This window comes from Vitis vinifera, chromosome 16 (genome assembly GCF_030704535.1).
Source record: "Vitis vinifera cultivar Pinot Noir 40024 chromosome 16, ASM3070453v1".
In the NCBI taxonomy this organism is placed as follows: domain Eukaryota; kingdom Viridiplantae; phylum Streptophyta; class Magnoliopsida; order Vitales; family Vitaceae; genus Vitis; species Vitis vinifera.
The window spans coordinates 672,900-695,468 of NC_081820.1; the positions used below are offsets into that span (position 1 = coordinate 672,900).

Here is a 22,569-nt window from a genome sequence, read left to right on the forward strand (position 1 = left end):
CACAGCCCATGCTTTGGGCTACCCAAAACCCATATGTCATAATGAATAGCTGGATTGCTTCCCATCCACTAATTCTCCCTTCTTATCCCTTCGCACATGCACATTTTGATCAACACCACCTAGCCTCACTGTCTTATCGTCTTCTTCTTTCCTTCAAACTGAACACCATAGCAGTTTCAATATGCAACAAATGATCCGTGAAGAGGTGGCAGGGATGGCCCCATCCAAACGTTTTTTGGCTCATCATGTAGAACTCGGTTATCAACTCCATCAGAACTCACCATGGGGAATCCGACATGCAACAAGTGTTCAGCTCTTGTTTTAGATATTAATTGTTGTGGACTTTGGGGTAAATCAATTGAATTAAAAGAGTTTTTGTTTCAAGCTTGGTGGTTATGGGTGCTTTTTGGTGGGTTTTCTGGAAGAGGAATTTTTTTTTTATATAATTGGTGAAGTTTGTTCACTGTTCTTGCCTATCAATACAACCTTATTGGGTGTACCATTTGAATCATTTTGTTTGTGCATTTGTGATTTTATGTTGCTTTCTTTACTTATTTTTTTCATGTCATTTACTAGAATTTGGAATGCTTCTGTTTTTCTCGTAAGTGGTTTGGATTAAAAAAAACTATGGCTATGGTATTTGAGCTGGAGGCTCAGCACGCAGTGTTTGGGTGAGTTTAACATGGCGTTGAGGTGGCCACCTTGAATCGGAAAAGGGAAGATGCGGACATAGGGAGAGTCCATCCATCTCGCTTTTGGTTCACAATCTCAAGGGTGAGTTTAAGCATGTTTTGTTTCCTTTTGTTTAAAGCAATGACTTCGTCAACAACTACTACTTGGTGCCCAACTATGCAAGATCTCACCAATTTGCTATTCCCAATTGTCTTTTGAAATATCAACAGTGCCAATTGTGCCTCTACTGTTTCGATAGGATCTATTGCTGTTAACAACTTCCTCAGTGTGGTGTAGTGTCATAGAACTCTTGTCACAGATTGCTTGATTTGACATTTTCTCATTCCATGTGACCGTGTCTTCTGGGTTTAATGTGCAGACCTCTGGTTTCAGGTACCAAGATTATGGATTCTTTGCAGAGCAAGCAGTACGAAGGAGAATTTTTTGAATGAAACTGTGACTATTATAGTATAGTAGGAAATCAAAGTGCATTTACTTTGTTTTTCATTCAAAATCTTCAAAGTGGATAACAAAGAAACATAATAAATTAGTTTGAGGAGACATCCAATTAAAAATTCTAAAAGAAGATGCAATAAACAAAGTGTTTACTCTTTCTTGTTTGTTACTAACAAAAAGAAATTTGGGTTAATATGAGGTGAATTTGTGTCATGTTATGAGATTGCACATTTTATTTATAAGAAATTGTGGTTATTGGTCCTGAAACTTGGAGTCTTGATGAGACTAAAAATGCTTTGATTCTTCGTACAATGCATTTCCTGCACAGCTGCAATGGCAGGATCCAAGTGACCTTGACCATCATACCATGTTGTGGAAAGATGCCTATTCTTCACATTTGTTCCTCAACTGTAAGAAAATTGATCTTCTTGTGAAATGAGTCACTGTCTGGGACGATTCTCTATCAGATTAACCATCTAGACTGGCCTCAACAACTCCTTCACTAGCAAAATCTTTTCAATAAAAGGACTCTGAACCAATTCAGAAAGCCTTGTCCAATGACTTTTGACTATTGAAGCTATTTATGTTGTTGTGACTTTATTATATGCTGTGACAATTTTTCTTCGTTTACAATTTTAACATTATCAGTAAGCACCTCTTGCTTGTTTTACAGAAAATAATGCATATCAGTTTTGATTAGAACACAAATGAAATGAGTATTTTGTTGCTTTCTAAGTTGATAAAACCACTTGTTGGGACCGCACGGATTGTCATAAACAACCTCCACATCAAGGGGGATGTATGCTAATAAATTTTCTCATTAATGCTTATTCTTTTTTATTTAAAATTTTTTTATGTAAATTGAAGGCAACCATCATTCTAGTACTCCTGCTCTTGTGCAGAAGTTTTTCTTGTATAATTTTTAAAATCTTTTAGTTTTGAAAAGTTTATCCTCACCTTCTGGCTACTATTCTTCCATCATTTTTAGTGACTTCAATTCTATATATTTCATGAGATCTTTGGTCTTTTTTTGCCACTGCCATTTCTTTGATTTGTCTGGGTTTATTCCAATTCTGACCAAGTGGAGGACTGATTCCAGATACGAAATCAGCTCTCTTCACCCTCCTAGTGAATTAAAAGCTTTAGCACAACTACCACTATCTTTATTTAAACCAAAAGAAACTACAAGATACAAGAATTCCCTCTAGCCATAATCCTTGTAGTTTTCCTGAATACATAAAAAGAAAATTTTCCATCCTCGTAGTTTTCCTAAATAACTCTCTTTCGGTTCACTTAAGTTATATACACACTAGATTCTTTCCATTTTCATTACTGTTAATGTAATAAGGATACTAAAAAGTACTTGATACTCACTGTGATAGTAAGTACTGTAAATTTAAAGTTTTATGCTCCAATTTCAAAAGTTTCCTGTTTCAGATTTTAGCCATTTGTTAAGTTCAGAATTATGTTGTTTGTTAGGCATGCTTTACCATATAATATTTTTCTAGCAATGCTTATGTGCTATCTTTGCAAGTTTAATTGATGTTTTCTTATACTGTCCTACACAGCTTGTATTGATGCCAGTTCTGAATGGAAAAATGATTTTTTATGCATTTGAAACAACTCCTGAGGTGAGGATTGGAGTTGCATTTGGAAGAGGTGGAAAATAAACTCTATCTGCAACAAAACTGCCTCGTGTTTCATCCTGGCTGGTTCAATTCTCTGCTAATTTCTTGAGTTTGTGAAATATGACATTTTCTTCCGCTTGAAATGCCCTGTTTACTTGCAATACAACTTAATTTCTTCAACCAAACATTCAATTTTGTATTTCCATGATGTATTTTCTTGCTTGATCAGGTTAAACTTTTCACTAATACATTAGATAAGACAATGGTTGAGCCACGCCACCAATGTTACTCTCTGCCATCAATTAATTTGAGGAAAAAAGCTGTTGGAGGGATACTTTTTGTCACAATCATTTCAGCAAGTATATTGACTAGGAATAACATGAAAGGAAGCCCTTCTGGGAGACAAGAAAGCTCTCTCATGGATGCTACTTTGGAAGAGAATAATGAGAACAAAGTTCTGCAAAGATTTATAGAAGTTGAACTTGGAGAGTTAACCAGGAGAACGTATGCAAGTCCAGGTTCAAGCCCTAGGTGGGACACGACATTTAATATGGTTTTGCATGGAGATATAGGGAGTCTTAAATTTAATCTTTACAAAAGCTCTCCTATTTGTGTGAAGTATGACTTTCTCACAAGTTCGAAAATTAAGGTACGCAAAGAAAATGTTCAAGTGCTTTTCTAGAGGCCACTAATTTTAGCTTGACTTATTGTGTCTATGTTATCGCTTGTTAATTTTAAACTGAGGGTGGCTTCCATGAAAATGTCATCATGTCTAATTGTGGTATTCTATCTATCCATATTGACCAAATGAAAATTTTCTATAATGTGCTAGTTGAAATATGTTGATGATGACTCCACGATATTTTGGGCAGTAGGACATGGATCCAGTGAACTTGTTAAGCATGCTGAGAGGATTGGTGAAGAAGTGGAGATGGTTGTTCCATTTGAAGGTTTCAACTTTGGAGAGGTAGGGTTTTCCAAATCCTTCTGTAATTATCTATTTTGTTGTGTGGTTTGAGAGTTCTCCATGAACTTGAATGGTGGAAGAGCATTCACGTTCCCAAATCCGTATAGGTAAGAAATTATATATCTATTTCTACATAATTTACAATTTAGTATTGTATGATTCCACTGCTTTGTTCCCTTGGGTCATGGATAGTATCAAGAGGGTGTACATCATTTTTTTTCTTTCTAGAAATCTGGTTATATAATGTTGGAAGTAAGAGCTGAACTTTCTGATTTACCCATGGTACAAGATTGCTATAAGTTTAAACAGAAAATAGACTGAAATATTTTATCTATTGAATCAGGTGATATGATCACAACTAAAATCCTCGTTTCCAATTCAATTGATGGCCTGTGGTTGCACTTATAGGGAAAATGGGCAGCAAGTGACATGAATGCAGAACTGCAAAGAAGGAAGAGATGGATTAATGAGTTTTCTCACTTTTTATCTATAATGTTAAATTCTATTAACAACTTTCTCAAAAATTGTAGTTCATCTAGAAAGGTGATCTGAAACATTCTGTGTGAGGAAGACTCTAACCACTGAGCCCACAACTGACCCATTCCATTTGGAAAAATGTCATTCCCTGCCAAAATATCACTTTGTTGTTAATATATCAACTTAATTGAATTTGCTAAGGTGTGTATGTATATATTTGAACTGGTTATTATTCAAGGCTATTGGTTAATATTTTAGACCTTGATATTTTCTTTTGGCTTAATAATAAGCAAAAAAATTTCATGGGATTGCTTATGTAGTTCAGTTCTAAACTGTTTGAGATATAATAATTAGGATACCGTTTGTGATGGTTTCTTGTTCCTATGCTTTTAGAATGTTATAAACCTTTTGTTCTCTGTTACTATTGATTTTGGCATGAAACTCACTGGTGATAAGGTTTGGAAATTTGTTAACCTAGGGAATGGATATGCTTCTTGTTCTAGATGTTCTTGTTCATTCTCCCTATTATGATTCTACTTTATTGCTTTAGGATTCAATTGATGTTTACTTGCATGGTAGAACTTTGAAATAAAATAAAATATCTGAAACATGAAGTGGCAAACCCGTTAGTCTTAGCTATTTTCCCAACTCTTTTCTAGTGTTCAGCTCATCTCAATTGCCTCTCCACCATCAAAAGAAAAAAAAATAAAAAGGGAAAAACTTGCATTCTCAATTTCAACTTAAACACGGGCTATACATGAAGTGATATTGAGAAAAGGAAAATACAAAGAAACTTTTAAACGATATGGTGCTTTACTGACCATGAAAGGAGGCATTTTACTGCATCTGAAGGCACTTCGCCTTTGATATTAGTAGAAAAAATGATTTCAAGTATGTCACCCCCATTTCAGTTTCTCAATTTGTTTCTTTTATCAAACTTGGCTCTCAAGTACATGACCTCAAATCTAGCCATGGCGCCTCTTTGAGGTTAAATTCTAAGGCATTGAATTCTTAATGGGAACTCCATGGTGCCTCTCTTCATTATGTCCCTTCATATCAAAGTGGCAACGATGAGCTAAGATTTCTTCTTGCCGGTATGTGTAGAAGATTTATGTGTTCTATAAGGGGCCTACTATTCAAAGCATTAGGAAATTATCTCAACTAAAAATTTTGTTGTGGAACTTAAAAAGGGTCACGTCCAGTAAGTCGAAAAATGGATTTGATTTACTTAAGTTGATCATTAGTTGATATGATTCCAATATGTCATAATTTTATCTTAATTGAACTATTTAAATTCCATGGTTTTGGATGGTATAAATCAAGTTGACTTGAGAAAAACACCAAGACACTTGGTTTAAATCTAAAAAAATAATTACGATTTAGAAATAATTTTTTATTAGCCTTTGGTATGTGGTGCAACTTGTACATTCCACTTATCCCATGTGTTCTTTAATAATCCGTGGTCAACATGTCTTGTTTTCTTTTGTTAATTAATAATTTTTTATATACTATATCTAAGTGGTATATAATATCATGTCTATATAAGTTCAATTTAAATTTAAAATTTATCATATTTAATTTTAGTTCATAATATCACATCATGTCCATAGGATCATAATTTATGAAAATATTATCATATTTTTATTTAAGTTCATAAATAGGCTTTCATAATTTATTTTTTAAAATAAATATAATTTATTATTATTTTATTTATATTTAAGTTTAATTAATTAATTATATTTATATTAGATATAGTGTCAATTGTTTTAATAAAATAAAATAAAGAAATTTATACCATATTAAAAATATCAATTATTTAATTTCATATATTAATATTTTTTAAATAATGAGATAAGTTTAAATGAAACAACATAATTATATATATATATATATATATAAGTTAAAGTCACAGTTGGTGTCTATGGTTTTGATCATTTTTAAAAGAATTCAAAACCATAGTTACTAATTGTAGCTTTAAACTTAAAGTTAAAACCGTGGTTGGTGACTATGGTTTTTAACCGTTTTAGAAAAATAAAACCGTAGTCACCAATTACGGTCTTATGACATGACAACTTATATGATACAGACACATTAGATTGAGTATTATTTTGAAAATAAGTTTATTTTATGAATTTTTTTTTTCAATGTACTTTTTTGGGTCAAAACTCCCACTCTATAGATGTTATCTATATTAATATTTGTTTCATTTTAAATTTAATTTTGTTTATATTTTACAAATTCATAACAAATGATCATCAATACAACAAAAAATGACACAAAAAGCTTTGTGGTTTGCTAAGCTCTTACATCTTGTATTCTAACATAACATCTTCGATGCATATTGAGAAACAAAATAGTTAATTTCAACAAATTTCCATTTTGGGTTTTTTCTCATTGGTAGACTCCTACATCATATGATTTCAAATTCTGGTTAATATAGAAGTGAGGAATTAAATAACCTTGGATACTCCATCTCAGCCACATTTTCAGTTTTATGAATATATATATATATATATATATATATATATATATATATATATATATATATATATAATCTTGTGTTTTTCTTTAACTGACACAACAATTATCTCAAGCCACTTATAAACCTGAAGATATGTCACAGATGCACTATAGGAGAACAAACACTGATGCATTAATTGTTATTCTCTTTTTTAATTATTTCTTCAAGAAGATTTCATGGGGCTTTCACTTGGCTTTAATTTCATGTTCCTTTGATTAATGTTTTTGAACCTTGAGTAAGCATTCCTTGCACAACCTGAGCTCAAGATCAAAGAAATTTTCATTCATATTTAAGGTTAGATTATGGACAACCTCATGCCAGTGGTTTCTATCATATTATGAGATCAAATCATCCTTAGGACTTAGATAAGAGAGAATTAAAATTACATATTTTATTTCCAACTTTTTTATGCATAAATATAAAACAATTTCATTATCTTAAGAGTATAATTAATGAAATTTGATATACAATTTTATGTTTTCTCTTGTTGTCCAAATAAATTATATAATGGTACTTGTAAACAGTACCATAGTTTCCTAAAATAATTAAGGACCACATTTTTTAAGTTCCAAATTTTCCTAAAAGACTATAATGAATTTATTTTTCATAATTATTATGGTTGCAATAATAAACCAAACAAAAGGAAGTCATGTTACATCATTTAATAAATGTCATAAAAATGCAAAAAAAAAAAAAAATGCAAAAAATCAAAAACAAAAACAAAAATTTAAATCCTATAAAGGATATATATTTGCATGGAGAATAAATATCTAATCCAATAAATTTTCATAAAAACTATTTTTACTTTTCACAAAATTTTTAATGGTGGCCTCTTAGAATTTTCTTTCAAGTTGCTTCTAGATGGGAATGGGTTTAGATAGAATTAAAAGAAAAACAAAAGAATTCAAAGAAAAAAAAAGTGAGATTTTCAATATTTACTAATATAACCTTGATAGATTTATAAATGAAATTACATTGACTTAAAAATCATTTGTCAAGATAGCTTTTACCAACCTTGACATAAGAATATTTTAACTATATATATTAACTTATAATTTTTCTATCAAGATTGTATTACTATAAATTAAAGAAAATTTTATCAAATTCCATATATGTCATTATTGCCTTTATTTACCTACCTTGACATATGAATATATTAAAATCTTATATTGACTTATAAATTCTCTATCAAGGTTGCATCGTCATAAGTCATGGAATAATCACTAGAATTCATATATGTCATTATTTCTTTTAACTAAGTTTTATATGTCATAGTTTCCCATTTAAATAAAAAATATTGACATATACTACTTTAAGTAAAGATAATATATGTCAACAATGACCCTTTTTCTTGTAGTGCATATATATAAACAAATATTATAAATTACATACATATATTATAAATTAAACATAATAAAATTATTATAAATAAATTGTTTTTTGTGATTGTGACTTTTTTATAATAATTATATATAAAATAAATATAATTTTTTTAATAAAATTATCAAAATTTTAAAATAAAAAATACTTATACAAATTATCGTTATTTCTTTTTATGTCATTAAATACATCCAAATTAAATGATAATGCATAAAGCATGTTTTCAAATTATAAACATTATTGTTAAATATCACAACTATGCATACATCATCATTTATTTTATATTATTTAATATAATTGAATTAAATATATTATAATTTTAATATTAAATATATTTTAAATTAGACATATTATAATTAAATATCATAATATTATTATGAAATAGTATTTAATGTAACTTAATAATAAATATACACTTATAAAATTCATATTTTTTTATTGATGTATATGATATTATCATCAAATATGATAAATCATAATATACATATATCAAAATTTTCAACAAAATAATTTTAAAATGTCTATTATACTTCTAATTATATTTCTACAAGGTTTTTTTTTTTTTTAAAAAAAATATTTTCATGAATTTTCATCAATTTTAAGCCCATTGATATATATATTTTTTCAAAATATCCATCGATATAGCTCCAATATATTTTATATATCCATAAAATCGAAATACTGATATATCCGTGATTACCGATATTTTCATCATTGGTTAAAGGTTTTACCATGGGGATGATCCATGCTCATATATAGAAGTTTTTCTAGTGCAAAGTTGACCCCATACTCGAAGGCAAAATTTGACTTAATACATATAAATACAACCTATACCCAAAGATGCAGGGGTAGCCTAAGCACAAAGATGATTCATTTCCAAAAGAGTGAGAGGCCAATTTTCCACCAAGATAACTTTCACATACAACCATATAAGGTAGTTTAACAAAGGGATGTCTTGAATTAGAAGGATTAATGCTAGTTTTCTTTAGGGTTCTTAGTAGAGATACCTTTAATTATAATTTTTTTTTGGTTATTCACATTTTCCATTTATTCTTTATTAGACTATCAGTAAGGCCTTTTTCCTTGAAACTAACTTGGCTTTAGGTTTTCAATTGGAAGGTTTTCTTAACTTGTGATCACTTGCTTTAGTGATAAGATTTCCTTCCATTTAGCTAATGTGTATGGGAGTTAATATGAAGATCATTCTTGTGCTTTTTGATGACTTAGGTGACCTCTTACGGTGCATCTTATTTATGAACACCCAAGGTGTTTTGAAGCATGTTTGTCCATCATATGTTGCTGGCAACTTTTATAGCCTTTTAATTTCATACGAGTGCCTTTGACTAGGTGTAAAAGCATAAGCAAGTTTCACTTGATAAAAAGAGTTTTAAACTCCCGAACAAGTTGAGTGAGATGCAACATGTCTTAAGTGGTCGTTTTGATAGAAATTTAGTTATCAACTTTGAGGATGGGTATCATGGCTGGTAGGTGTGGGTTGAATTGCTTTGATGGACTTTGAGAATGAGGTACCTTTGGTTGCTTGAGATGAAGATTGTCTAGTTTTTTGTGCCATGGGCTTGTAACTATGTCATTAACCATTTTCCAATATGTAGTAGTTGTTGAATCGGTAGGCTCCAATTTTCAAACTTGCTTATCTTGCTATACAAATATTATTAGGTATGTCCACGTACATGGGGGGCTAAGTCATAACACCTGGGACTTAGGTCATAGACCCTAAGGCTATTGGTTTTAGGTAGACATATCTTCTCAAAATTCTTATTGTATTCAAGAATTACTCTCTTAGCGTGAAACAAAGAAGGATACTATTGTGATCCATATTTGCTTCTCTTTTGAATATCACACAAGATAAAAATAATTGAAGAAAAGATTACAAAAGGAAAATAAATAAAAGAACACTCCATTGGAATGGTTCAACTTCATTTTCGACCCTCTGTGACAACTTTTTTTCTAACTAAGGAATGCTTAAACTTTCACACAAACAGTGCCAATGAAGATGCTCAAAATCTTCATGAATGAATTTTTATTCATTAGTTTGGTAAACACAGAGAAGGATTTTTGTCATTTGGTAGATGCAGAGAGTGATTTTTTTATGGAGGAGGAGGACATCCTTTTGCCATGCATCATTTTTTTTATATAGTTAGGGTATTCTATCATGAGTCAAACTCTTTCATGGGTTGACACATGGGTTAATAACCTTTTTCACTAGAAGCCAAGAGCTAGTAATATCTTCTTTTAAGGGTCTGGTTTGTTAGTTTATTAGACCTTGAGGTAGGTCATTGCCAAGGTACCTATTATTAGGTAAGTTGATTTTAGGTAGCTTCACTCCCCATTATTTATGGAGTTATGTATGTGTATGGTGGGTAGATAGTCAAATTGGATCTAGTTGATATCAAGACTAAAGACAATATTTAACCCATTAGAATAAATTAAACAAAAATTATGAGATGAATGTAAAGTACAAAACTATTTTTAACTTGTATTCCTAATTGATTTACTCTTTTAATCCCTTAAAAAAAATTATGTTTTTATGCTCGTGAGTTGCATACCTTTGGATGTTATTTTGAGGGTTCATGATTCTTCATCATGGGTATGGATGAATATGACTATTCAATTGAGGTTGTATAGTTTCAAGGACCTATGGTTCTTTTCCCAAATTTTTATCTGAAAGGCATTTTATATCTTTAGAATTCAAAAAAAAGAAATATTGTAGTTAAGTAGTTAGTGCGGTAGGAGTGGGTGTGGGGATGGGTCCAACTAGGATGCAAAACAATGGTAGTAATTAGAATATTGGAGGGTTGAATTTCCAGCTATAATCATTGGTCAATGCCAAAATCATAAAGTTTCTTTCTCTTCTCCAAAATTAGTTACCATATATAGTTAATATTTAATTATTTTGTATAAAGAGTGTGCCACCTCTTCGAAGGCCAAATGGGTTAAAATTTTAAGAGGGAAATGGAAATAAAGAAATAGGAGTTTTCCATGGTGGTATAAGTAAGAGGGTATAGAATAAGGAACCGTTAATTCGGGCAGCAAGCATGGCTAAAGAATTTAGGCAAAGTCAATATAAGTCTAGGATAAGGACAAAGTCTCCTATTGTGCTTTTATAATGGTTGAATTTGGTTTGTTCAATGTGCTTTTCAAATGCTTTAAAGATGCAATTAGAATTCTTGATGGTTTGTGCATGAATTGTACTTATATGCATCATTGGTTTTCTTTCTTAAGTGACAACATCAAATGGCTCAATTTATATGAGCAACATCTAATGAATTAATGGATATGAATTATACAATTTTATGGAGTTCTACCATAGAAAAATTTTCATAGATATCATGGTAGAGGAAATAAATGAAGGAAACATGAGAGGTGAAATATTTATACAAAAATATAAATTAAAATTCGTGAAGATATGAAAAGAAAAAGCAATCAGAACTACCCCATAAAACAAGTTAAATAGAAATTTAATAGGTTTGGCATTAAGCATTGTAAGTGTAGTAAGTTATTAAAACAAACAAGATTTAACTGGGGTGTTGAAAGAAACACTATGAATGTTACAAAGGAAGTGTGATAAAACTATTTACAAGTAAATATTAATACACACACATATATATATTATTTATTTTGTTAGATACATCCAAAGACATCGCAATTTCAAAAGAGAGGATGTGAGCATAACAAGTTTTTAGGACTTACATTTAATAAATATATTAATATTGGAGTGCTTCACCATGCATCCACTTAAGAACCAATTGACACTAATGATGAGATAGAATTGAAGAATCAACCGGTCATCGTTGAAAACAATATGCAACAAGTGTAGAGCATAGAAAAACAAAAAAGAGAATAAATCACAATATGTTGGTTATGTGTAGACCCTTCATTTTGTCCTATTAGCACATGTCCTATTACATGTTCGCTTGGTACTTTACAACAATTCCTTTGTGGTCCATTACTGCTCATGTAGCTTATCTTTTCTAAGTCACCTTGAAGATTTTGGTTGAGGGACTCATCTGACCCCATTGTGATTCTAGGTAGCTTTAATTGAGACTTAGGTTTTTTTCCTTCCTTGTTAGGCCCATTTAGATACACTTGGTCCATTAGGCACCACCTTAGACCCACTTAGACACTTTTCTAGGTTTAGTTTTACTTATATTTTTTTTTTTATTGTTTTTCTTTATTTATTTATTTTATTAATTGATTTTAGGGTTAAGTGAGTTTTGATTTATTTTATCTTATTTCATTATTATTATTATTTGTATTTTGTTTATTTATTTTATTTTGTGGTTGCATGAAATGAATTTTTTTAATTTTTCGTGGTTTGAGTTTGACACGTCGATTATTATTATATGTTGCATTAGTTTAATTTCTTTTTTTGAATATGTTTAATATTTATTTATTTATGTATTATACCTTTTATCTATGTATTGATATTTTCTTATTTGCGGATTTAATGACTTCTTGAAATTTTAGTGAAAGGAATGTTGACTTTTAATGAAGGGAATTGTTTGACTTTAGGGGATTCTTGCTTTCTTTATTACTTTTTTATTTTTATTTTGCATGAGAAAACCTGGGGAATGGGGAGCTGGAAAGCAACGTCCTCGACACATTTCTCAACAAGGAGCCAAACTTTTAATTTATGCAGTGAGCGCAAGACTCGGTGACGTATCATGTTGGCGAACCTAATGCCATTTATCTTTTCCTCGAAGATTTACCGGTTGTCGGAATAGCGTATTGCACACACCGATAGACTTTAGATTACGATCTTACTCTGCCGTTGAACCTTCTTCATCGAAGCATGCCTGAAATAGCACATAACCATGATTAGTACGCAGCAAAGCGGATCAGGGTCTTCGCAAAGCCCTAGATCTCCGAGTACACAACCATTTTTATCGGTCTCAATCACAGATCCTATCAAATTGGGCAATAACGTCCAGGCTTACATCTTTTATCACGTCATCACCAAGACAAATTTACCTGAGTACCAAGGTCAAGAGAAAATTGTTATTCGATGTTACAATGATTTTGTTTGTTTACGTGACCGTCTCTTTGAGAAGTACAAAGGCATTTTTGTTTCTCCTCGATCTTCCAAAAAAGAGTGCTGGAGAGAAGTTCATTTTAGTGCTGAATTTATTAAGATGAGGCGTCAAGCATTGGATATATTTGTTAACAAGATAGCATCGCATCATGAGCTTCAGCAAAGTGAGGACCTAAGAACCCTTTTGCAGGTAGATGAAGAGACGATGGAGAAAGCAAGACCCCTCGAGGAGATCATGAATATATTGACTTTCATAGCCATTTTGAAATAGCTAGAGCTGTTGAATCGTATGATAGGATATTGAGTTCTCTTCCGATCATCTATGTGGGCTCTTTGACCAAGTTAAAGCAGTTTCTTTAAGTTATGGTTGAACCTGTTAGATCTTCTCTCAAGCATAACTCAATGTCACTTCCCCTATGGAGATCCCTTGATTATTTAGAAGCAAAATGACAATCCTCCTATCAGAGACAGTTCAATCCCGACGGAAAGAGTATTAAAAACGACACTTCTCCTGACCATAGTGCAGTGGACATCTAAAGAGGCTGCAACATGCACACACATGGAAGGCGGCCTCTCCAAAAAAGGAACACGATACGCATGATTTGGCATGGAGAATATTTTTGGGAAGGTGACTCAGCATCACACAGATGATTGTTGGCTCTCTCCGGGCTGGTGAGTGGTCTTTCCATGTAGGTGGAGTCAATGGGAAGGAGTGCAGAGGACGCTCATGAGAAGGGGTCACACTGGTTTTGGAAAGGTGGATTTAGGGCATGAAAGGAGAAAATAAATGATGGATGAATGAGGATGGTTTTTGGGGAAGATACAGAGAAGGAAAAGGTTTTTTTGGAAAAGAAGTTTTCAGCACGTTGAAGAAAAAAAAATGCTGAGCGTAGGGAAGAGAATGAGAATGTTTTGGGAAGATAAAAGAAGGTGATCGGATGTGGAGGGGGGCAGCATTATAGAGATTGATTGAGAGCGTGATAGAGATGGAATTGAGAGAAAAGAGAAAGGTACAGCCGCACCAGTGAGAGAGAAGAGAAATGTGCAGCCACACCATTGAGAGAGAAGAGAGAGGTGTAGCTGCACCATTGAGAAAGGAAAGAGAGGTGCAACCGCACCATTGAGAAGGGAAAGAGAGGTGCAGCCGCACCATTGGAGAGAAAAGAAAGGTGCAGCCGCACCATTGGAAAGAAAAGGAGAGGTAGCCGGCTGGTAGTGCACAAGACGCTGGTTTTGGAGGAGATGAGGGTTCTAACTCAACCACACCATTGAAGCTTCGGGGAAAGCACGATTGCCTCTAATACCACACACCATTCGGATTGATTTGGAGCACGCATCGCCGATTGATTTTTGATTCATCCTATCATCCACACGGTTGCCACTGTGGGAAACATACAACATACAGTCCACGCACCTATCCAACTGGGTAAGCTGATTCTTTTCTTATATTTTTTTTAATTAGTCAATATAATTAATGCAATATGTTAAAGATCCCATTTGAATTTACTATAATACATTTGTAATTCATCATTATATTTGAGTTTTATTTATTTATTTATGTGTTATCTATTTATCCATTTGTTAATAAGATTGATTCTATAGGTTAAAGATTTAGTTTTAAAATCTGTTTTGGTTAGTTTTTAATTCAACTTTAGGTTTAAGTGCTCTTATAAAATTTTAGTTTGTTAAAATAATTAATCATATGTGTTAAGGATTTGATTTTAGATTTGCCTTAATTACTGTTTAATTCATTTTAAGCTTAGATTTCATTTTAGTAATGTAAGTTTATTTAGAAAATTGATTCCATGAATTCATATTTTGTTTTTTTTTTAGTTTGCTTTCATTTAATTTGATTCATTTTAATTATTTTAGATGCTTTTATAATTTTAGGTCATTAATAAAATCAATTCTATATTTGAAAGTTCATGCCTTTAGTTTACTCTGATTTAGTTTCACTCATCTATTTAGTTTAGGTATTTTCTATAATATTAGTTCATTAATAAAATTGATTCTATGTTTGAAAATTCATATTTGCCTTGATTTAATTTGGTCCATTTTAATTAGTCTAGATGCGTTTGTGTGTTTAATTGATCACGTGCTAGTTCTTGATTATTATTCTCAATTGATATGTTTATTGAATACTAGTCATTAATTCTTGGTGGATATTTCATTAGCTTATTTGATCTAAGTTTGAATAGTTTATTGTTTTAGTAGTCTCTTGTAAAATTTACTTTTCAGAGGCCATAAAAAAATAGTGAAGATTGGTTTTCGTTCTCACCACTCTAGTTAGCTCGGCTGTCAAAAATTTTACTTTAGGATTTTCTTTTCTTTTGTTTTGTTGTCTTCAAATTAATTTCTTTCACTTCAAGACAAAACACTTTTCTCAAAATATCCCTTTAAATTTTTTTTTTTTTAAATTCATTTAGAGTCCTTAGAATCAAAATCTCATTTTCTTAAATAATATGCAACCATGTTTTGATCGGTTTGCATCTTTTTCAGTTTTCAATAAAAACTACGGTTTTGAATGGAATACGAATCCAAGCTTGTAGTCCCAAACAAATGCGATAATTCTGGGCTAGATTTGTGTATATCAATTGGAGAATTGGTGGAATCCTTACATAAGAAAATTTTTCAAAACTCATCTTTGTTGTCACCTTTGTTACTTGTTGAAATCATATCTATCTATTTTTTTAGGAATTATATACAAGATGTATGTGATAATCGATGATTTCGTATACTTTGATAATTTTTTCTATGCTAATTAGATAACAAGCATGTTAGGATTTCTGTATTTTATTATTTATTATCTAACTCCTCATGTCTTGCGGAAGCACGTTACAAGTTATCTATGCTCTCCAAGTACACCCCCTATCACCTACCATCTAAATTATGTGAATATGCTTGTCACTGTGAACCGCGCCTATGTTTGATAGTGCTTGGGTATCTTGATATATTGTTTCATTGTTCGATTATTTATGATAAAACACATGCTGGATGATATACTATTTGAATTAACTTTGATGTATTGTGATAGCGCTTAAGAAGTAATCCGGGTACGCACCCTAAATCTTCTTTATGATTTGTGATTGATTCTCTTATTTAGTATGCTATTTTTTTGAAATCACATTAGTCTACCTAGGTACCCTCAATCAACCAATTAATTGCCCAAATTCTCTCAACTTAGTCAGTAGAGACATTTGTTAGGCTTAGATGGGTGCTACCTTCTAGAGGTACCTTCCCAATAGGTAACCTGATCCCCTGACCAAGACTCGGGTTTTTCAAAGACATGCTTTTCCAAAAACTATGGAGTTACTTCTTTAGGGTTTTCTTTCTTATTTTATTTTCCCTTTTAAAATAAAATCAAATAAGTGACGACTTCAACTTTTCCAAAACTAATTTTTTACCAATAAAAGTGAGTTTTGTCGATTGAGTGGGAACGCATGTGAAATATGCGGGTCCACATTATGTCCTTCAAGCATGAGCTGAGGCAACAAAGGTAAAAATAGAAGCCTCTTTAAACAACCAAAAACTTATATAAAAAAAACATTCAATTATAGACATGCATTAGTTAGAAACATAATTAAACATTATTTTTATGTGTTGAAAGCACTTTGTAAATGTTTTAAAGTGTTTTATTATTAAAACAAAATAAAGATATTTGGCAAAGTTTTGAGATTCGCTTCTAAAAATTTATCTAAAAATTTAGAATGTCTTTTGAAGTTAGTTTAGAACAATTACTTATTAAATAGGGAATTTTAAATTTTTAAAAATTATATTCTCAAAGTATTTTCTTTTATTTACATCAAAACATTAGTTAAAAAAAGTTTATAATTTCTAATCATCTCAAAGTCATTTTCAAATGGAATTTAAAAACTTTCATATTCATATTATATGTACATCTTTGTGTGTTATAGTTTTCTACCCAAGTTTTATTGGTTTATAATAATTTTATTTATTTATGTCTTGATTTTACTCTTATCAAAGGCTATAATTCACACAAATTAAAAGGCACAGTGGTTTGATAAGCATGGACCACCTAACTTGGTATTTTCCAAACACGTTTCTGTTTGCAGAATATATTTTCATATTTGAATGGATTGATACAAAAGTTGAGTTGGAGAGAAGGTGGAAGTACAAGGAATTTAGTCAAATCCAATGGCTTTTGACGACTAAATGAAATCCCCACTTTTGACGAATACTCACTTATTAGTATGATATTGCTCTTTCATCCAAATATGATATTACTACCTATATGACTCATATTTACTTTCCATATATCATCCACATATTAATTTTTGAAACTAGGTTTCCGTCTATTTTTAATTTATTTTTAAAATTTGATGAAAATAATTTTTACTTATTCTTTAAAAATTATTATTTATTTTTCTTTGTTTATAAAAATTAGAAATAAAAAAAAACTATCAAATAAAATACTAAAATTTTGAAAACAAATTTCTATTTTCTATAAAGACTGAAAACCGATTTTTAACTTCTTTTATGCAGTGCACATGGTCAAATGATTTTACTTTCGTTATTTTTTAATCAAGGAAGTGAAATTACATTAAGTAGGCTAACAACTCCCACACCCCACCAACCCTTTGACCGCACACCACATTTGTCTTGGGTTTTGACCAGTAAGAACCATCCGGGCTCCATCCCTATATCCACGTGGATTCCACGTCACGTTGCAGCATCTGAGCCTTTGGCGTAGACAGATTAAGGGTCTGGATTGGGTTTCAACAAGGCACATGAAGCCAGTTCGCCATCCAGCCCACCTACCAGTGACCCTGTGGGATTTCAAAGACTGCACGGCCGAAAAGTTCTATATAAGTAGAAGTTTCATTCACCATACACCTTAGTAAGTTCAGAGCACTACTGTCTAGTTCCTCTCTCTCTCTCTCTCTTTCCTTCTCGGTTGTCGAGAAAAACCAGCTTTCTGAAGTTGTTTCTTTGTGGGGATTCTAAGATATGGATGCAACGAACTGCCATGGAAGCAACAAGGTGGAGAGTTTCTGCGTGAGTGATCCGCTGAACTGGGGAATGGCTGCGGAGACGTTGAAGGGAAGCCATTTGGATGAAGTGAAGCGCATGGTGGCGGAGTACCGGAAGCCGGTTGTTCGGCTCGGTGGTGAGACGCTTACCATATCGCAGGTTGCGGCTATCGCCGGGCGGGAGGGGGATGTGGGTGTGGAGTTGTCGGAGACGGCGAGAGCGGGCGTGAACGCGAGCAGTGAGTGGGTGATGGAGAGCATGAGCAAAGGCACCGACAGCTATGGTGTTACCACTGGGTTTGGTGCCACTTCACATAGGAGAACCAAACAAGGTGGTGCCCTTCAGAAGGAGCTCATCAGGTAAAATTACTTTACAGTGGTTTTAGAAAATACTTCATAAAAGCACTTTTGGAAAAATATTAGTAGTTTGAATCACTTTTGAAAAGTGAAAAAATTACTTTTAATATTTCGCCAAGGAATACTTGATAGCCGATGTTAAAAAAAAAAACTTAAAAGCACTTTTAAAACTCGGTGTTAGGATACGTGAGTTAATGGCCACCAGTCAACTTTGACGTGTTAACTTATTCATATCTCTTAATGAATCCAGTCCTTTTTGGTTACTTTCTATTATCTGAAACAGTTGTTTTGATTTGAAAACTTGAATTGGTTGGTGATGTGCTGGGTTGTTGATGCTTGATACAGGTTCTTGAATGCTGGGATATTTGGGAACGGAAGAGAGTCATGCCACACACTGCCTCACTCAGCAACAAGAGCCGCCATGCTCGTGAGGATCAACACCCTCCTCCAAGGCTACTCCGGCATCAGATTTGAGATTCTGGAAGCAATCACCAAGCTCCTCAATCACAACATCACTCCATGCTTGCCTCTGCGTGGCACCGTCACTGCCTCCGGAGACCTGGTTCCTCTCTCCTACATCGCTGGTCTTCTCACCGGCAGGCCTAATTCCAAAGCTGTTGGACCTTCCGGTGAAGTTGTCAATGCCGAAGAGGCCTTTAAAATGGCTGGGATCGAGTCGGGATTTTTTGAGTTGCAGCCTAAGGAAGGCCTGGCTCTTGTTAATGGCACTGCAGTTGGCTCTGGCTTGGCCTCTATGGTGCTTTTTGAGACCAATGTGCTGGCAGTTTTGTCAGAAGTTTTATCGGCTGTTTTTGCTGAAGTGATGCAGGGGAAGCCCGAATTCACTGACCACTTGACTCACAAATTGAAGCACCACCCTGGCCAAATCGAGGCTGCAGCCATTATGGAGCACATTCTAGATGGAAGCTCTTATGTGAAAGAAGCTAAGAAGCTACATGAGATGGATCCTCTGCAGAAGCCGAAGCAAGATCGATATGCTCTCAGGACTTCACCTCAATGGCTTGGCCCACAGATTGAAGTCATCCGAGCATCAACTAAATCCATCGAACGGGAGATCAACTCTGTGAATGATAACCCCTTGATCGATGTTTCCAGGAACAAGGCTCTACATGGTGGCAACTTCCAGGGGACCCCAATTGGAGTCTTCATGGACAACACCCGCTTGGCCATTGCAGCCATTGGGAAGCTTATGTTTGCCCAGTTCTCAGAGCTTGTCAATGACTTCTACAACAATGGACTGCCATCAAATCTCTCTGGAAGCCGAAACCCGAGTCTGGACTATGGTTTCAAGGGAGCAGAAATTGCCATGGCTTCCTACTGTTCAGAGCTCCAGTTCTTGGCCAATCCTGTCACCAACCATGTCGAAAGTGCTGAGCAACACAACCAAGATGTGAACTCCTTGGGCTTAATCTCCTCCCGGAAAACAGCTGAAGCGGTGGATATCTTGAAGCTCATGTCTACCACATACCTAGTGGCACTCTGCCAGGCCATTGATTTGAGGCATTTGGAGGAGAATTTGAAGAGCACAGTGAAGAAGACTGTAAGCCACGTAGCTAAGAAAACTCTAACCACTGGAGCCAATGGAGAACTCCACCCATCGAGATTCTGCGAGAAGGATTTGCTAAAAGTGGTGGATAGGGAACATGTATTTGCCTACATCGATGACCCCTGCAGCGCCACATATCCACTGATGCAGAAGGTAAGGCAAGTTCTGGTGGAACATGCGCTGAACAATGGCGAAAATGAGAAGAATGGCAGCACCTCAATCTTCCAAAAAATAGGGGCATTCGAGGAGGAGTTGAAGGCCGTTTTGCCCAAAGAGGTTGAGAGCGCAAGAGATGGGGTGGAGAGTGGAAACCCATCAATTCCGAACCGAATCAAGGAGTGCAGGTCATACCCATTGTACAAGTTTGTGAGGGAGGAGCTGGGAACAGGGCTGCTGACTGGTGAAAAGGTGAGGTCACCAGGGGAGGATTTTGACAAGGTGTTTACTGCAATGTGTGAGGGGAAGATCATCGACCCTCTTCTGGATTGTCTCAGTGCCTGGAACGGTGCTCCTCTCCCAATCTGCTAGGGGATTTCACCCTTGCACATACTCTTTTACTTTTCACTTCCAACTTTCTTTCATCTCTGTTTGTAAAACTTGAGATTGTCTGCACGCTTTCAATTTTGTGATACAAAATTTTTTTGTATTAATTCTTGGCTATGCAAAATATTTGATACCAATTTGTTGGAGTAATAGGATTGTGGTAAAAATAACTACAATTTGAGCTCTGATACCAATTGTTGAAATGGTAGGATTGTAGTACAAATATCAACAATTCCATCTTGAGATTTTACAAATTTTAATTCTACTTTATATATATATAATGCACTCTCTAATAAAATGATATCTTGTATCAATGTGCTTGCAATGATAATGAAAAACTGAATTTTTTTTAATGTAATTGATATTGGTTTGCCCATGTATTAACCTTCCTAGGTGAGTTTCTTGGATGTGTCTCTCTTAGAGTCAATCTCTTTGCTAACTAGACTCTCCAACCTATTGGTTTTGATTAATAGGTTGTCATTATTGACTAGTCTAAGATTCTCTATATGTTATTTGAATGATTTTATCATGAGGTGGACTCATTCCATATCCTGTCTTCTCTTGTAATAGTTTCTACATCGTAAATTAACAGACAAGTTCAATTGTTTGGTTCATATGCAATCATTGGAATTTGTAATGCTTCCAAGGTGGATGGTAGGAAAGATTCAGGTTGAGCTCTCTACATACTAGAATGGTTAGAAATCACCATTATGGTTTTAAAAGCAGTTATACTTTTTTTATTGGAATGCACATCTAGGGACCTTTTGGTTAAAGGCAGGGATGAAAATGTCGAGATATATCGACAAAAGATCACCGATATATCGGTGTATTGATGGTTACCGATACGATACATGCAAGAAAAATATCGACCATTTAATTCTCTCCCCAAATCTCTTAAAATGACCCAAAATTCCTATACGAGAAGGTAGAGTGGCCCAGCCCAAACCACTCCAGCCTAGCCCACGCCCCCAGCTAGCATAGCTCGGCAACCTAACGTGCGTTGCACGCCTACCCACCACTCACCACTCCAATACTTAAATAAAGTTTTTTGGTGTAATCAATTGTCAATGTGGGATTGCAATTGCACCCCTGACCACCCGCTCATATTTCCTCACCAACACCAGCCAACCAACCATGCTTTATTTGACAAAATGTTCACATTTTATGTATATATGTAGATATGTATATTATTAGCATTAAATATATTAACCATATATATAAACAAATATTATAAATTATATACATATATTATAAATTAAACATAATAAATTTATTATAAATAAATTATTTTTTGTGATTGTGACTTTTATATAATAATTATATATAAAATAAATATTAATTTTTGAATAAAATTATCAAAATTTTAAAATAAAAAATACTTATACAAATTATCATTATTTCTTTTTATGTCATTAAATACATCCAAATTAAATGATAATGCATAAAGTATGTTTTCAAATTATAAACATTATTGTTAAATATCACAAATATGCATATATCATCATTTATTTTATATTATTTAATATAATTGAATTAAATATATCATAATTTTAATATTAAATATATTTTAAATTAGACATATTATAATTAAATATCATAATATTATTATGAAATAGTATTTAATGTAATTTAATAATAAATATACACTTATAAAATTCATATTTTTTTATTGATGTATATGATATTATCATTAAATATGATAAATCATAATATACATAAATCAAATTTTTCAACAAAACAATTTTAAAATGTCTATTATACTTCTAATTACATTTCTACAAGGGTTTTATAATATTTTCATGATTTTTCATCAATTTTAAGCCCATTGATATTTTTTTTTCAAAATATCCACCGATATATCTCCAATAGATCCGATATATCCATAAAATCGAAATATTGATATATCCGTAGTTACCGATATTTTCATCATTGATCAATGGTTTTACCATAGGGATGA

The 22,569-nt window shown here is 32.9% G+C and overlaps 2 protein-coding genes across 6 annotated transcripts; both read left to right on the forward strand.

The window, feature by feature from the left end:
- LOC104881974 (uncharacterized) lies at positions 1-4,450 on the forward strand. 5 transcript variants are annotated; one of them, XM_010663771.3, is made up of 4 exons: positions 1-2,840; positions 2,986-3,405; positions 3,589-3,723; positions 4,132-4,450. In XM_010663771.3, exons 2-4 carry the CDS (start codon positions 3,019-3,021, stop codon positions 4,273-4,275), a joined length of 666 nt encoding a protein of 221 aa, XP_010662073.1. In that variant the 5' UTR covers positions 1-2,840; positions 2,986-3,018; the 3' UTR covers positions 4,276-4,450. The 5 variants fall into 5 exon arrangements, 4 of the variants coding, with proteins under 4 accessions (XP_010662073.1, XP_010662072.1, XP_010662071.1 ...); XM_010663770.3 differs by having other exon boundaries at positions 2-774; positions 1,066-3,405; XR_787835.3 differs by having other exon boundaries at positions 2-3,405; positions 3,632-3,723; positions 4,067-4,450.
- A 13,566-nt stretch (positions 4,451-18,016) lies between these two features.
- LOC100240904 (phenylalanine ammonia-lyase-like) lies at positions 18,017-20,857 on the forward strand. The gene is made up of 2 exons (XM_003633938.4): positions 18,017-18,505; positions 18,848-20,857. The coding sequence occupies exons 1-2, from the start codon at positions 18,123-18,125 to the stop codon at positions 20,595-20,597; spliced, it is 2,133 nt and encodes a 710-aa protein (XP_003633986.1). The 5' UTR covers positions 18,017-18,122; the 3' UTR covers positions 20,598-20,857.
- The last annotated feature ends 1,712 nt before the right edge of the window (positions 20,858-22,569 follow it).

Coding starts and splice junctions, on each gene's coding strand:
- LOC104881974 (XM_010663771.3), top strand. CDS start 3,019: ATGGTTGAGCCACGCCACCAATGTTACTCTCTGCCATCAATTAATTTG. Junction 3,406..3,588: donor TCACAAGTTCGAAAATTAAG/GTACGCAAAGAA, acceptor ATAATGTGCTAG/TTGAAATATGTTGATGATGA. Junction 3,724..4,131: donor AAGGTTTCAACTTTGGAGAG/GTAGGGTTTTCC, acceptor TTGCACTTATAG/GGAAAATGGGCAGCAAGTGA.
- LOC100240904 (XM_003633938.4), top strand. CDS start 18,123: ATGGATGCAACGAACTGCCATGGAAGCAACAAGGTGGAGAGTTTCTGC. Junction 18,506..18,847: donor CTTCAGAAGGAGCTCATCAG/GTAAAATTACTT, acceptor TGCTTGATACAG/GTTCTTGAATGCTGGGATAT.